Source organism: Centruroides sculpturatus, unplaced genomic scaffold (genome assembly GCF_000671375.1).
Source record: "Centruroides sculpturatus isolate CEXI.00-Female unplaced genomic scaffold, Cexi_2.0 scaffold61, whole genome shotgun sequence".
NCBI classification, from domain to species: Eukaryota; Metazoa; Arthropoda; class Arachnida; order Scorpiones; family Buthidae; genus Centruroides; species Centruroides sculpturatus.
In genome coordinates, this window is record NW_019384572.1 from 984,311 (window position 1) to 1,000,991 (window position 16,681).

Sequence of the window (16,681 nt, forward strand, 5' to 3'; positions counted from 1 at the left end):
ATGAGGTCTGTCTTATCAGGTAAATTACTGTACACAGTGTATTCATTAATTTTCATTTTCATGTAGTGGCTCTATGCCTTCATAAAGGACGTACTTTTCCTTTGTTTAAGGGTATTTGGGCAGTTTATTCTCTGTTATATTCTGTACAAGTAAATACTGTACAAGTACAGTACAGTATTTTCTGAGGAAATACTCGTACTTATTTTTTTTAACCCCATTCCCGATAACTCGGCATTTTCACAAACTCGGCCACCCTTCGGTCCACATTAGGTCGAGTTTTCGAGGTTCTACTGTATTACAAAAATAGATAAAATCAATTTCTTAAAAGATTAATTTTGGTAAATTCTACGTAGGCGATTTACATATATGTAAATTAATTTCTATCATCAAACCAGTTTTTTTTCAAACCAAAAATTATATTGGTCTGTTTTTTAATTTTTAATACTCATATGCTGAAAACATTATTATTTACTCGTACATATAAAATAACTTTGTCAAAAGAACAATTTTCTATGTTATAAACATATTTTTAATGTAAACAAATTAAGTGTTACATAAAAACAGAATTAAAAGAAATCAGGTACAAATTTTTTTTCTTTTTCTATCGTTATTACAATTTATCTTCCTTTTCGCAGAGGAACAATCGTATTTAATTAAATTCTTTAAAAATTTAAATTTAATCCACAAACGTTGCTTTACATACGTGTAAATAACATCTTCTGGCAAGTCACTTGTTTGTTTAATTAGTGACGTTATAGATGAAATGATTTTACATTTGAAACTCGGTTTCACATTGTTTTGTAAAAAGGGATTCCTTTTTTTAAAACTAAATTAAAGAAATTTTCTGATGGCTGTGATAGTCTACCAAACAATAAATCCTTAATATAAGACATTATTGTATAATTATGCTCATTTTTACTTTCGTGATTGTGAATGCCTAAATTTCGATATTTTTTTGTACTTCCTTACAATCCATCCTGATAAGTACAGTAGAGCGTCATTTATCCGAAAGCATTCTAGTCAGCAAATTTAAATTTTCGCTAGTGCTGTGGCACTGCAATCTTTGGCTATGTTTTGGGCTAATCCAATATTTTTTTTGTTTGTGTATGTGTTTTAGCTGGCATCACTGGCACTTATGTGTGGTGTTTTTCTGAGGACTGTGTGTCATGCTGAATCAAACGTTTTTGATACTATATTAACTTCTAAAGTATAATTTTTTTTGTTTTTATATTTTTCAATATATTTATTTTGTTTGTAAAAAATAAAATAATTTTTAACGATACAATAGCCACGATTATTATTTTTAAAAGTTTACGTTAGGCTTAACATCGACGAAAATTCAACGCAAAGCGTCACGCAACGGAAAAAAATTTCAACATGGGATAGGTTAATTTTTTTTTCATACATAATCGGTTATCCGAAAAATAAGTTATCCAAACAACCCCAGTCCCCAATTGATTCGGATAAACAACACTCTACTGTATTGTAATTCATCATTTTTAATTCATGTGATGGATATTTTACATTTTCCTCAGATATCTCACATAAATCATCATTTATATTTACACTGCATGAATTAATTTTTGAAGCCCATTGTTGAAATGTTCAAACTGCAGGTAATGTGATATTCATTTGATTTTTTAAGTTTCATTTCAATTAGTGGGTTTAAAAAACAAAAATTTTTTCGAATAATAGATATTTTCCTGAGAGTGCGAGAAAATCCGCTGTAATATAATGGATTTTCGGAACAAAGAATAATTTTTGGTGTCCTGATCAATCCATTAAAACAAGATTCTATTGTATTTAAAAAATTCAACCATATACTAGATATGCAATTACATCACATATGTATAGGATATTATCAATTCTAAAACACTTAGAATCATACTGATGATTGGTGTACTTTTTGTTTTCATTTCATCAGGTTTTCTCATTCCGTCTTCATATCATATTTAACATGATCTGATAACAAGCATGCCAGCTATCCATACCAATCAACATTTATTAAAACTGCAGTACTATTTATTTATTCTTTATTCCAAATTATATAAAATGAAAGATTAAATTGCTATATTTATTCATGTCCAGAGTGGATTCATTTATACTAATTCAATTCTTTAATTGAGAATTAATTTAAATTAGTTTAAACTTGACAAAGCAGGATTAAATAGCTCTAACTCTGGGACTATCTTAATTATATAGGGGACTATTTAACTATATAGTTTGTGCTTTGAATTTAGCATTTTATGTTCTTTCTTCTGTACTAGATCTAATGCAAGAAACTGTACAGTTAAAGAATGTTTGTCTTTGTTAAAATATATTTTGTATCACAAATATTATATATTTACTTTGATCTTATCCATAAAAAATAAAAAATTTTGTAAGTAAAATGAAAATTTCAAGTAATATCTCCCTACTTAGAATTATTTAGTTAATAACATTATAAAGTAAAATATCTAAGGCAAAAAATATGTGCACTGTCCAAGCACTGAGATATTACAGATGAAAGTGAATAAATAATACATTGTAATCTGTAAACAATGAGCAAATCTCAAAATCCTTCATTAAATCCTGAAATCATTAAATCCCATACCAAGTATGTGGATATACTGTTTTAGTTTACAGCTAAGTCATATTATTCTATTTTATTTCATATTCTAATTTTAAAAATAATTACCACAACAGATTTTTTTCCATGAACTGTACAAACAAGCTGACCAGATTCTTTACAAAATATTGATGTTGTGCCATCTCCATTTTCAACTATTTTAAACATTTTTTCAGTATGTACCTGGAAATAATTAAAAATAATTAAGCTTATTTGACAATGAAATGAACTTTAAAATATATTTATACTGCATATAATACCATATATAACATTTTATTAATTTATATAAGAGTATCTTTGATTCTAATATTATATATATATTTTACTACCTTCGAAAAAAAGAAAAAAATGTATGCATTTTACTATTTTATTTTAACAATTATTGATTAGATTTAAGTATTCATTTTAAAAAGATTATAATCTATTTTTTGTTTTTAAAATTTTCCTAATTTTTAATTGGTTTCTAAAAAGTAATACATGCTTGCATATACTGTATTTATAAAAATAAACAAATGTTAACATCAAGCAAAGCTAAATAAATAAGACTAATGAAAATTCTGGTTTCATTGATGAAAGTTAAAACGACACAATTTTTACTTATTAATATAACTTGAAGATTTATTAGTTATAATTATTATTAATTAATATAATTCAGTATTACTTGCTTTTAACAACAGTTAGGATATAATTGAAGAAAGAAATGACAAAAATTTAAAACAAAAACAAAAAGGTGCAATGGAACTCAAAATGCTTTTACATCCATGGTGCATTATAACAGGGACAACTAAGGTGGTGTGGTTTTGTGGTCACAATGGCAAAAATTTAAACTATTGTATTGTCAGAAATTACAATTAAAAGTGTATTAAACTGCTTGAAATGTTTAGTCTACAAACAGACTAACATTATTCTGGGTAAGTCCAGAAAAATAAAAGCCCATTTGTAGACTAAGAAAAAAAAAATGTATTAAAAAATATTAGGACTGGAAGGCTTAACTTAATATTTAGAGCATTGTTTAAGAGTAACATTGATAACTAATAACAATGGTATACTCTTCTCTAACTGCATTTCGTAAAACAACTTGATTATGGGGTGGAAATACTATCAATAGTTTGCAAGTACTGCACAACCCAATAAGAATAATATCAACTGAATTATATCTTATTTATACCAATTAGCCTATGCTAAAATTAGTTTTGGTGTATGTTGTTTCCAAAAATATATCAATAATGTAAAATGATGATTTGTTTTATATGGAAAATATCTCAAAATCTGTAAAAAGATAAGGTACTATAACTAATTTTCACAATACCTCAAGTAAAGATAATATTTTGTATGATAAATTTTAACAATAGTAAATTAAAAAAAAGATATGCTATCTAAACTATAAATCTTATGTTATTGTATCTAAATCCTAGTCCTTTAACATCTAGTATAAATTAGATAATAATGCAATACTACTTAAAAGTAATAATTCAATGTAATAAAATTCTCTAACTTAAAACATTCTTTTGAATTATTTGATGTTTATTCTATTTTTGTGAATCTTGAAAATAATGCCTTTGTTTATTTTAGAACAAAAGGTTACTCTAATTAATTGATTGAAGTTAGAATATAAATAAAATTATAAATTGTTTTAATGATTAAATATTGATAATGAAAAATAAGGTTAAAATTCTTGTGATTTTTTTTGCTTGAATATACAAAATATTTATATTTAGTAATAGTGTAGTAATGAGTTTGTTGCAATGTACATTGTGTTTTTGAAAATAAATTTTTGGTGATTTGAGAGGAGAAAAACTTTTTTGAACCAATCTCAAAAGCTATTGTATTAAGTAATATTTTTAATACATTCTTTAAATGTAAGAGTATTACTAAAATCTTCTCACTTGAGTACTGGAAATATATAAATTAAAACTCCAAAACCTTTAAACGTCCAGTAGTAATCAATTTAATAATAAACAAACGTTTTCGACCAATGTATGCCACTGATCCCGGCATAAGAGCTGACCTACATGAAGCCAAACTGATCAAACTTTCTCATCGAGTGGAACACCTACGAAATCTGGAGGCATTGGAAATTTACAAAGCCGGGTTACGCACCAATTGCATTAACGCTAATGATGCGGTCAATGTATCCCACGCTTGGAAATACTGCTATGAGGTAACGGGCGACGCCCACTCCAGCAATTAAAGACAACATCCCCGTTTGGTATATATATTTATATAATTGTATGTATTACGTATGCCATTCCGTCGCCATGGCAATGCGCATGCATAACTGTATTCTTTTAAAATCAGTTTGTGCTGTTCCATTTTTCGAAGTTAATTTTCAAAATTAATTTCATAATCATTGTTCTACGTTTGCACAGGTTCGAATCTAACGGACTTTAAGCCTGATGAAGACCGAGAGTACGGTCGAAAACGTTTGTTTATTATTAAATTGATTACTACTGGACGTTTAAAGGTTTTGGAGTTTTAAGTAAGAGTATTAGTCTATTAGATTTAACTATAGAGAAAAATTTTAGTAATTAATAATAATAATAATATGTGTTGGGTTTAGTGGGTTATACTCGGTACACACCAGTGCCTGTGTACTATGTCAGACCAGAGTCAAGGCATAGCAACCAAAACAAAACTAAAATTAAATGTGTGTGTCTGTGTCAGTGTCTGTATTAAGGAATTTCCAAACAATGTGGCAGGTATTCAATATAGTGGCCTTCTGTAGTGTGATGTATGTATTTCTACTCAATTGTAATGTTCCCAGGCTTTTGTGTAGCGTGTGTGGTATCACACTTGTACAGGAGAGAACAACAGGTACAATAAGCACCCTATCCATCCTCCACAGATGCCTGATTTCCTGGGCGAGTTCTGTGTACTTGCTAATTTTTTCAGTGCATGTGTTTTGTACATTGTGAGTGTTTGGAATGGCTATGTCTATAATGTATGTGATTTTATTGTGTTTGTCANTACAGAAGTTATTATCGACAGATTCCTAAGTTCATGTTTTTAATGAGCTTTAATGTAATATAATAAGACTCCATATGTTGCCATAAAAGACAACACATGGGACCTCAGGATTTCTGGAACGTAGTCTACTTCTGTACCGTCAATATTTTTCGTAACACTACTAGAATGGCCGACTATCATACAAGATGGCATCCCAAACTAGCCCGCCAGCGTTTAACAGTAAAGAAGGAATTAAAGTGCTCTCCAGTGATCTTCTACGCACTAATATGATGGCGTCCATTCTCAAACAGAACCGGAATTTATCACCAAAGTGATAGGCTGCCAGTTCATAGCATTCTATGATTCAGTTACTCTATTACGGCGCCGCTGCAAACGAAGTCGACATTGTTAGGATTTCAATATCGTCAGTTTCGATGTTGGAGTGCCAATGGTAGGACACAGCCTTCGCCATGAGTGCAAATTCTTCCGTTCTAGTTGCTTGCCAAGGATATGGGAAGAGACATGGTTCTGTATCGATGCTTCCTTCCGCCCTTTTCTGGATATGGATAAAAACGCGAGTGCAGCTGTTCGTCCTTGTCTCGCGATCACAGGATCCTATCTTGACATTTGTATATCTGTTTAGTCAGGATATTTTTTAACTGTTTCTTCCTCGTGGGCATTAAAAGGGTCTTTATCCAGCTCATCGTGGTATTAACTACGCCCACAATGCAGCGACCTGATGGTGAGAGACGAAACGCTACATATCCTAGACCAGTGTTTCTCAACCTCTAACGAATCGTCGCCCCCTTCAACGTGGCGTCGCCCCCTTCAATAAAACCGTTACATAGTATCGCCCCCTTCAATAAAACCATTACATAGTATCGCCCCCTCACTTCAAAATTTTGATGCCGTGGGCCAGGGCTAACGCCAAATTTGTACTGCATTGAATAGACTAGTGACTAGTATAATGTTATTTGTTTAATTATTGTACGATATAACGAATAAAATATTTAATTAATCTTAATATAATGTTTTACTATATCGCCCAGAAAATAGTTTTTTGCCCCCAAAATATAAATTGTTACAAATCGCCTTTTCAACATGGAAAAACACTCACATGGGGGCGACATCACCCCTGTTGAGAAACACTGTTTTAGATGATATATCAGCAATATTGAATGATAGATACCTCTCAAAAGCCAGTTGACAAACCATAAGCAAAAAGATTTTATTTTCTGCCAATAATATGTCTACCTCATGATGATAATGATGGCATTTATATGTTAATTTAATTAACAAAATAGGTTCTGAACATAAGGATGACAAAGATGCATCTCTCACTATTGTATAAGCTTGGTAGTATGTTTAAGAAAATTTGAGCCTAAATAGCAAATTTAAGATAAAGAATGAAGAAGTGATGTTTAATATCAGTAAAATTAATGCTTAAAAACTTATTTTTAAATAATTTAAGGGCCCAGATTAAACTAATTTAATGTTTGTTCATTAGATTAAATTATTATACTGTTGCAAAGTTTTATTTCATTAAACATGAACATTAAGAAACAAAACATACAAAAAAAATATTGCTTAAACAATAAACTAGGATAAAATCATATTTCATCAGTATACTGAAACAGAATTTAGATTGATCACATAACTTAACCAAAAGTGTATCATATAAATTGGCTAAATTTACATATTTAACAAAAACCAGTAAAGTTTTTGTTAAATATATTACACTATAAAAGGAACAATATTCACAATACAATATTTTCAAAAATAATAATCACAAGAATTTTAAGCATTTTCACTTTTATTTATCAACATTAAGTACTTCTTCATCCATATTTTATTAAAAGAAATTCAAACATTAAATGCTATTTTTCTCATAGAAATGTTAAAGCAAAGCAGGAATGGAAAGAACCAGAGTCAATTTGTTTCATGTCGTACAGCATATCCAGGCACAGTTATCTCTAACTGATATAATCTTTGGAGATATTAAATATGGAAATATTCCATATCAAATAAGAAATTGAGACACCAAATTGGTCATGCATAATATATAGTCTCACATGTAAGTATATATTAGAGATTTTTAATCTTGAACACAGAAATAGCAGATTATCAATTGTTGCTTTCACTTTGCTATTTAATTTGGTAATGCGTGATTTAAAACTACCATTCGAATCAAAGGTCACTTATAAATAATCAACCTCCTTGACTAACTGAAGGGGTAAATTTTCTAAATACAGTTTGGATTCTTTTTCTGAGATTTTATTATTATTTCTAAAAATCATCATCTTTGTTTTATTGAGATTAATTAATAGATGCAACAATTTAAAAATAAGTTGATTAATTTTTCTTTGCAAAGAAATTTTTGTTGGTGCCATAATAACTAAGTTATTTGCAAATAATATATAATGAAAAGATCTTCCTGCAATTTCAATGCCATCAGTGGCATTTGTAAAGAGTTGATCAATCCCATTCAAATAAAAATTAAACAAGAATGGAGAAAGCAGATTGCCCTATAGAATTCCACAAGATAATTTAAATGAAGGAGATAAGTTGTTTCCTTGAATGATACTAGTATTAGTCTGAAGAGAACTTAAGCACTGTATAGGAAAACTTTGCATGCTCCTTTGTCTCTCAAATTTTGAACCAAAAGTGGTACATAGATTGCATCAAAAAGCTTTCAATATCTATGAAAGCAGTAAATAATTTCTTATGTGTTTTGGACAAGTGGAGTTGAATTATTAATAGCAGCAAAAATATTGCAGATTCTATACCTCTGTTTTTTACATATGCGTATTGAAATTTGGATTCTAATTCCATTTCATTGGTCCATTGTTCAAATTTTTTTGTTAAGATTGCCGTAAAATGTTTTCTTAGGGTAGGTAGAAGAGCTATCATTTATTAATTATCAGGGAAGAGTTTATCTCCTCTTTCAAATATCATGTAGAGCCAAATGGAATTCCAGGAAGCAGGATATAAAAATTTGTCGTACATTTTGTTAAATAGACCAAGTTACTTAGACCTTGCTGAATTAGGTAGTAATTTAAGAAATCTAAATCGGAATATGATCACTTCCCAGTGATGAATTACTCTGCATCCTATTGATTGAGTCAATTAATTCTTCCATTGTAAATTTTGAATCTAAATATTTGTTATGAAATATTTTTATAATTGAAGGTAATTGACTAGAAGGAATTTTTGAAAACCGTCCATAGAAATTTAATCAAGATTCAAAATTTATTGTTGGAGAGTTGTTGCTGGAGTCAATGTTAATCCAGAATTTTCGAATTGCTGACCAAAAATGCTTACTTTTTCCTTTATCATTTATTAGAGTAGTTTCAAAGTTTACAAAGTATCTTTTCTTTTTTACTTTCAGTAAGCTATATATTTGCTTTGTTTTTTTTGTAATTAAAAACGTTTTGATTATTTGAATTTTTTCTTTGAATTTTTGAATAATTTTAGATTTTTTTGTTTTAATAATTTCATTTTATAGCAATCAAAATCAAACCACAGTTTTTTAAATTGAATAGGTTGGCACAGTAGCTTGTGTATAAGGGGCATTGATGCTATTAAATTTTGGTGGTTAAAGGTTAAGGCGGTGAGGAGATAAAGGAGTCAATTGAATAGGTTGGTTTTTCACATTTTTAATATAGTTATTATGGGAAAAAACATACAGGAAGAAAGCAGGAAGAAAAAACATTTATTTTTATGTATAAATTAAATCACAAATAAGATATATGAACTAATCTAAATATATAAAATTACTTGTCCTAACTGACTGACTCCTCATTGCCCAGAGCAGACCTCTGAACCTAGAGGTGAAATTTGGTACACAGTTAGGGTATGTCATGAAAATGCACACTAAAACGGAATTTTTTGAAATTCCCTTTTAGGAGAGGATTAAGGCTTAACCTGAACAATGGCTTCTACTGTACTATTTTAGATGTGATTTTTTGTTTTCAGCTACATTTAATCTTCATTGAGTACTTAGGTGTATTAAATTGATAATATTTCATTGTTACAAATATTTTTATATATTTCGATTTTTTAACCAAATGTTCGTCCTTCAAAAGTACCGGAGAATTTGAGAAATGCCTTTACGGTCTCAAATTTGCTGATGGGAAAACCCCTACCTATACCTCCTAGTGTGGGACATAATGCCTCCGGTGAAGGATGGGCAACGTTGGTAAGACGGCTAACATAGGAGGGGACCGAGCAGGAGTCAGGATAAACTTCTAACTTCATTCTTGTGATGAAGAAGGGCAATCTCTTGTCCTAGGAGTAAGAAATTGCTCCTTAAGGCGGATNCTATGAGAATACTACATTACCTTTGTACAATGTCTTAAACAATACATTGTCAAAACTGTGCAGCAATTTGCCATAGGTATGCCCTCCAAAGGGTGTAAAAAATAAAATAATTTTTAACGATACAATAGCCACGATTATTATTTTTAAAAGTTTACGTTAGGCTTAACATCGACGAAAATTCAACGCAAAGCGTCACGCAACGGAAAAAAATTTCAACATGGGATAGGTTAATTTTTTTTTCATACATAATCGGTTATCCGAAAAATAAGTTATCCAAACAACCCCAGTCCCCAATTGATTCGGATAAACAACACTCTACTGTATTGTAATTCATCATTTTTAATTCATGTGATGGATATTTTACATTTTCCTCAGATATCTCACATAAATCATCATTTATATTTACACTGCATGAATTAATTTTTGAAGCCCATTGTTGAAATGTTCAAACTGCAGGTAATGTGATATTCATTTGATTTTTTAAGTTTCATTTCAATTAGTGGGTTTAAAAAACAAAAATTTTTTCGAATAATAGATATTTTCCTGAGAGTGCGAGAAAATCCGCTGTAATATAATGGATTTTCGGAACAAAGAATAATTTTTGGTGTCCTGATCAATCCATTAAAACAAGATTCTATTGTATTTAAAAAATTCAACCATATACTAGATATGCAATTACATCACATATGTATAGGATATTATCAATTCTAAAACACTTAGAATCATACTGATGATTGGTGTACTTTTTGTTTTCATTTCATCAGGTTTTCTCATTCCGTCTTCATATCATATTTAACATGGTCTGATAACAAGCATGCCAGCTATCCATACCAATCAACATTTATTAAAACTGCAGTACTATTTATTTATTCTTTATTCCAAATTATATAAAATGAAAGATTAAATTGCTATATTTATTCATGTCCAGAGTGGATTCATTTATACTAATTCAATTCTTTAATTGAGAATTAATTTAAATTAGTTTAAACTTGACAAAGCAGGATTAAATAGCTCTAACTCTGGGACTATCTTAATTATATAGGGGACTATTTAACTATATAGTTTGTGCTTTGAATTTAGCATTTTATGTTCTTTCTTCTGTACTAGATCTAATGCAAGAAACTGTACAGTTAAAGAATGTTTGTCTTTGTTAAAATATATTTTGTATCACAAATATTATATATTTACTTTGATCTTATCCATAAAAAATAAAAAATTTTGTAAGTAAAATGAAAATTTCAAGTAATATCTCCCTACTTAGAATTATTTAGTTAATAACATTATAAAGTAAAATATCTAAGGCAAAAAATATGTGCACTGTCCAAGCACTGAGATATTACAGATGAAAGTGAATAAATAATACATTGTAATCTGTAAACAATGAGCAAATCTCAAAATCCTTCATTAAATCCTGAAATCATTAAATCCCATACCAAGTATGTGGATATACTGTTTTAGTTTACAGCTAAGTCATATTATTCTATTTTATTTCATATTCTAATTTTAAAAATAATTACCACAACAGATTTTTTTCCATGAACTGTACAAACAAGCTGACCAGATTCTTTACAAAATATTGATGTTGTGCCATCTCCATTTTCAACTATTTTAAACATTTTTTCAGTATGTACCTGGAAATAATTAAAAATAATTAAGCTTATTTGACAATGAAATGAACTTTAAAATATATTTATACTGCATATAATACCATATATANGTAGTTTATCCTGTTATTAATCCACAACTGTAAAATTATATGGCTTCAAAACAATGAAAAAAGCCATTTCAAAACAGATTCTGGTATATTTTCTTATTAAAGATTGTAGCATTAACTTTTTGCCACATGTAGATGGTTACACTTGGTCAGCCATATTCAGCAAACAAAATCAACAAGGCAGCGAAGGAGACAAATTCCCCGACTTTTTGACAATTTTTGACACTTTCCATAACTTTTTCTGAACACTAATGAAAATCCCTGATTTTCCAGGTGCATAGGAACCCTGTACCTAGATTTCACAACTTTTACGTAGTTTTGTAGGAAGGTATATATATATATCACTGGTTAAAAAATGATTTTAACCAGTGATATTGTTGGGGAGACTTATTATTTTATAAGTGGTAAACAAGAATATAAAATATAAAATTATTATTATTAACAAGTAGCAACATACCTATTGATACACTAAACTTATAAGTCATTATTTAGTATTTGGCTTGCAAACTTATTATTAAACTCAAAAACTATATTATAACCTTATTATTTTTTCAATCACTAATATGCATTTATATTCATAAATAAATAAATAAATAATTACTACTTGATATTATACTGGCATTTTGTATGTGAATACATATCAAAACGCCAGTATATAAATTTTTAAAAACTGTAAGATAATTTTATATTAAAAATTTAAAATAAAATTTCATACAAAAAATATAATTACAGAAATTATTGTAAAATGAAACTCCATCTTCATAAGATCCAATCTTTTCTTTTTGAAATGGTCTACTGACACCCTAAAATTAAAAATTATTTAATAATTATTATTCAAATTATTACTGCATAGTTTAAATAAATTTTTCTAGTATTCTTGATTTTATAAAATAAACAACAAATATTACAAATATAAAAAACTGAAATGAATTCTCTTATGGACTGAATCCATTCAAAAATTAAATGGTAAAAAAATTAAATAACTGATGGAAATAATTATTTTTCACTACAGAGAATATTCTGTTATTGTTAAAACTTGTTTTATAGAATTTCTTTTTTCAATAATTGTTAATAACAATACATTTTCCACAAAATTAGGTTAAATAGTTTTTAAAAATTTAGACAGCAAAATAAACATTGTCTTTTATACAGAAGATAGTTTCTATGCTTCTGATGGATATGTAACATATTTTAAAATTTATTTCGGAGAATTTACAAGCAGATAAGAATTTGCAAAGATAAAATAAAAAAATAGAGAAAATTTTGAAATGCCAATAAACTTTACTGCAATCAACAAATAATTTCAACTGCTTAAATACATAGGTTATTCAAAAAGTAAGACAACAAGAACTCTCCTGTACAAATTTTATTTCATAGGCAGATACAGGGTGTCCCAAAAAATCTACACACACTTTTAACAGCTAATTTAGAAAAAAAAAAAAAAAAAAACACCAATTGAACTATTTCCAGGTTAAACACATTAGAATCAATAATGCTTTGAACAAAGCATTATTAATTCTAATGTGCAGACTAAGCTTTGAACAAAGGAAATTCATTCTAAAATGCTACTGGGGCACCCCCACACTACAATTATGATGTTAGATCCTACCTTGATGAAATCTTGCCAAACCGGTGGATTGGATGAAGGGGTTTTGTAGAACACCCTTTGCATTCACCAGACCTCACCCAGACTTTTTTTTATGGGGATAATAAAAGATAAAGTCTATGCTATGAAACCTGCAACAGTTGCTGAATTGAGAGCATCCATTAAACGAGAATGCACACAAATACCAAATGAAATGTTTCAAGATGTTTGCGATTTCATTGCTCTGCATTGTAAGCAGTGCCTGGACCAGAACAGATGTCAGTTTGAAAACAGGAATTGACAAAACAATTAAATATCATCTGTAGATTCTATTACATTTTGAAAATGAAATGTATTTTAATAAACACAGACTTTATAATTATTTAAAGTGTATATACATTTTTTTGGGACATTCTGTATAGTGATTAGTTATGTGCCGGATCGTTAAAAATGTATATCCGTGGATACGGATACAGATATGGATCATTAGTGTCTAGATCCGCAGATATGGATATGGATCTCAACTTTCGTACTCAGTCGGTGCCGGTGCTTGTGACCTTGGACCGATAGTTGACGCTTTGCATTAGTAACGCGACATGTTTTGACTTGCACTACGCGTGTTTTTGTTTATAGTTTAGAGTGACACGGGATAGCATAGATTACGTTTGTATCTTTGGAGAGTGTTGAGTTAAATTAAAATAAAAACAATGTCGACAAAATGTTTAGTGGTGTAATATGGAAATATTTTAAGATAGTAAATGAATTTTGCATGATAAAATTTTTGCAATATGAATGTGCCAAATATGTTATTTTAAGAAATAAAGTGATTTGAATTGAAGTTATTAGTATTTTATTGCTATCTATCTTTAAAATTTCATATAAGTAATGAAATTCATTAAGATAAAAGATCTGTTAAAGATCCGCTAAAAAGTAACAGATACGGATTTTTTCCCCCCTCGGATATCCGTGGATACAGATACTGATATCCGGCACATCACTAATAGTGATACAGATTATTATGGACTGGTACAAATAATTTTTCAACATAGTCAACATGCTTGTCCAAACATTTATTCCAACCAAGGCATAGATGCTGGCAAAGAAGAAGTCCCTTTAGCCATGTCATGATGGCTTGCTGAACTTCCATATCAATTTGGAATCACCTACCACCCAGGTGCTTCTTCAATAATCCAAAGAGATGGAAATCACAGGGTACCAGGTTGGGGTTGTAGTGAGGATGTTCCAGTACCTCCCACATGAAGTGCTGTAACAATTCAATCATGTTCTTGGCAGAATGTGATCAACGTTGTCANATCCAGGGGCAGATGTTTGTTCAGACCATAATCCAGTAGTGGCTTGTATGAGAGTTAAGTTTAAGAAAAATAGTATTAAAAGAAGTAGAAATATAGATATAGGGAGGCTAAGAGATCCCAAAACAAAGGAAAATACTAAAAATGATATAAATGAAGGTTTCTCAAAAATAAGGAAAAAATTTTGCAAAAGAAAAAAAAAAAGAAAAAACAAATAGTGAAGAATTATGGAATAATCTGAGGAAAACTATAAACAATGTAGTGGAACAAAAACTAAAACCTGAGAAAACATTAAAAAAGAAAGAATGGATGTCAAAAGAAATATTAGAATTAATGGAAGAACAAAGACATTGAAAAAATAAAAATATTTTTAAATATAAAGAACTCCATATCACTATAAGAAGGAAAATTAAACAAGCAAAAGAAAATTGGATGAAAGAAAAATGCGAGGAAATTGAAAATTTGCAAAGAAAACATGATACGTATAATGTACATAAGAAAATTAAAGAGCTTACCAGAACAAATAGAAGAAATAAATTTACTAGTATTTTAAATGAAAAGGATGATTTAGTTTTGGAATTGGGGGAAAAACTGAAATTATGGAAAGAGTATGTTGAAAAATTATATTTTGATGAGAGAAATTTAAAACCTATAATAATTGATAAAGAAGAAGGACCAACAATACTAAAAGTAGAAGTAAAGAATGCAATTAGAACAACTAAAGAAGGTAAAGCTACCGGACCAGATGAAGTTCCCGCTGAAATTTTGAAATTACTGGATGAAGATAGTCTTGATATTTTAGTGGATTTTTACAACATTATTTACGAAAGTGGTGTAATTCCTCAAGATCTTTTAATGTCTACGTTTATAGCAATTCCCAAAAAAGATAATGCAAAAAAGTGTGGTGATTATAGAACTATAAGCCTGATGAGTCATGTTTTAAAAATTTTCTTAAGAATAATTCATACAAGAATATATAAAAAATGTGAAGAAGATTTAAGCAACACACAGTTTGGGTTTAGAAAATCTTGTGGAACAAGAGAAGCTCTTTTTGCTTATAGAGTTCTGGTAGAAAGAAGTTTAGAGGTTAACAAGGATATATACGCCTGTTTTATAGACTACGAAAAAGCATTTGATAGAATTCTGCATGATAAATTAATAGATATACTTGGGAAGAAAGGAATTGATAGAAATGAATTGCAAATTATAACAAATCTTTACTGGGAACAGAAAGCCAACATTTTAATTGATTCTGAATTATCTGAAGAAATAGAAATAAAAAGAGGAGTAAGGCAAGGATGTATTTTATCACCTTTACTTTTTAATATTTATTCAGATGAAATTTTTAAAGAAGCTTTAGAAGATATGGAACACATTGGGATTGTAATAAATGGGATGAATGTAAATAATATACGTTATGCTGACGATACAGTGGTTTTAGCAGAAAATATAAATGATTTGACAATACTAATGGAAAAGATTAATTCAATAAGTAAATTATATGGACTTCAGATGAATTATAAGAAAACAAAGCTACTTATTTCATGCAAGAAAAATATAGATAATGTAACGTTGCAGATACAAAACAGGACAATTGATACAGTTTCATCAATTAAGTATTTGGGGACTATCATACAGGAAGATGGCAGATGCATTAAAGAAATTAAATCTAGAATAGAAAATGCGAGAGGTACTTTTATCAGAATGCAGAAATTTTTCAAATGCAATGTTTTTAATTTACATCTTAAAATTAGAATGTTAAGGTGCTATGTGATGTCAGTTTTGTTTTATGGAGTAGAAACGTGGACCTTAGATAAAAATACGTTAAACAAACTTGAAGCATTCGAAATGTGGTTATATAGAAGAATTTTAAAAATATCTTGGACAGATAGAATAACAAATGAGGAAGTTTTGGAAAGAATGGGGAAAGAAAAAGAAGTTTTAAATACAGTTAAAAGAAGAAAGACGGGGTATTTTGGCCACATCATCCGAGGAAGTAAATATGAAATTTTGAGAAATATTTTAGAGGGAAAAATCTGTGGAAAGAAAAGCCCAGGAAGGAGAAGGAAAAGTTGGTTAGGTAATATATGTGAATGGAATAATAAGAAAGCAGAAGAACTAACACGTGAAGCACAATTGAGATTGTTATAATACTAGTCCTACATTCAGAAATGAATATGGAACCAGAAGAAGAAGAA

The 16,681-nt window shown here is 29.1% G+C and overlaps 1 protein-coding gene across 1 annotated transcript in view; it reads right to left on the reverse strand.

Annotated features, from left to right (window-relative positions):
• The window catches only part of LOC111624238, a 64,791-nt gene extending 50,336 nt beyond the window's left edge, over positions 1-14,455 (reverse strand). Inside the window, exons 1-2 of the mRNA XM_023367053.1 lie at positions 14,423-14,455; positions 12,319-12,391 (exon numbers count right to left, since the gene is read on the reverse strand). Coding sequence (XP_023222821.1) covers positions 12,319-12,391; positions 14,423-14,455 — 106 coding nt within the window. The remainder of the gene's footprint in view (positions 1-12,318; positions 12,392-14,422) is intronic.
• Positions 14,456-16,681: the final 2,226 nt, after the last annotated feature.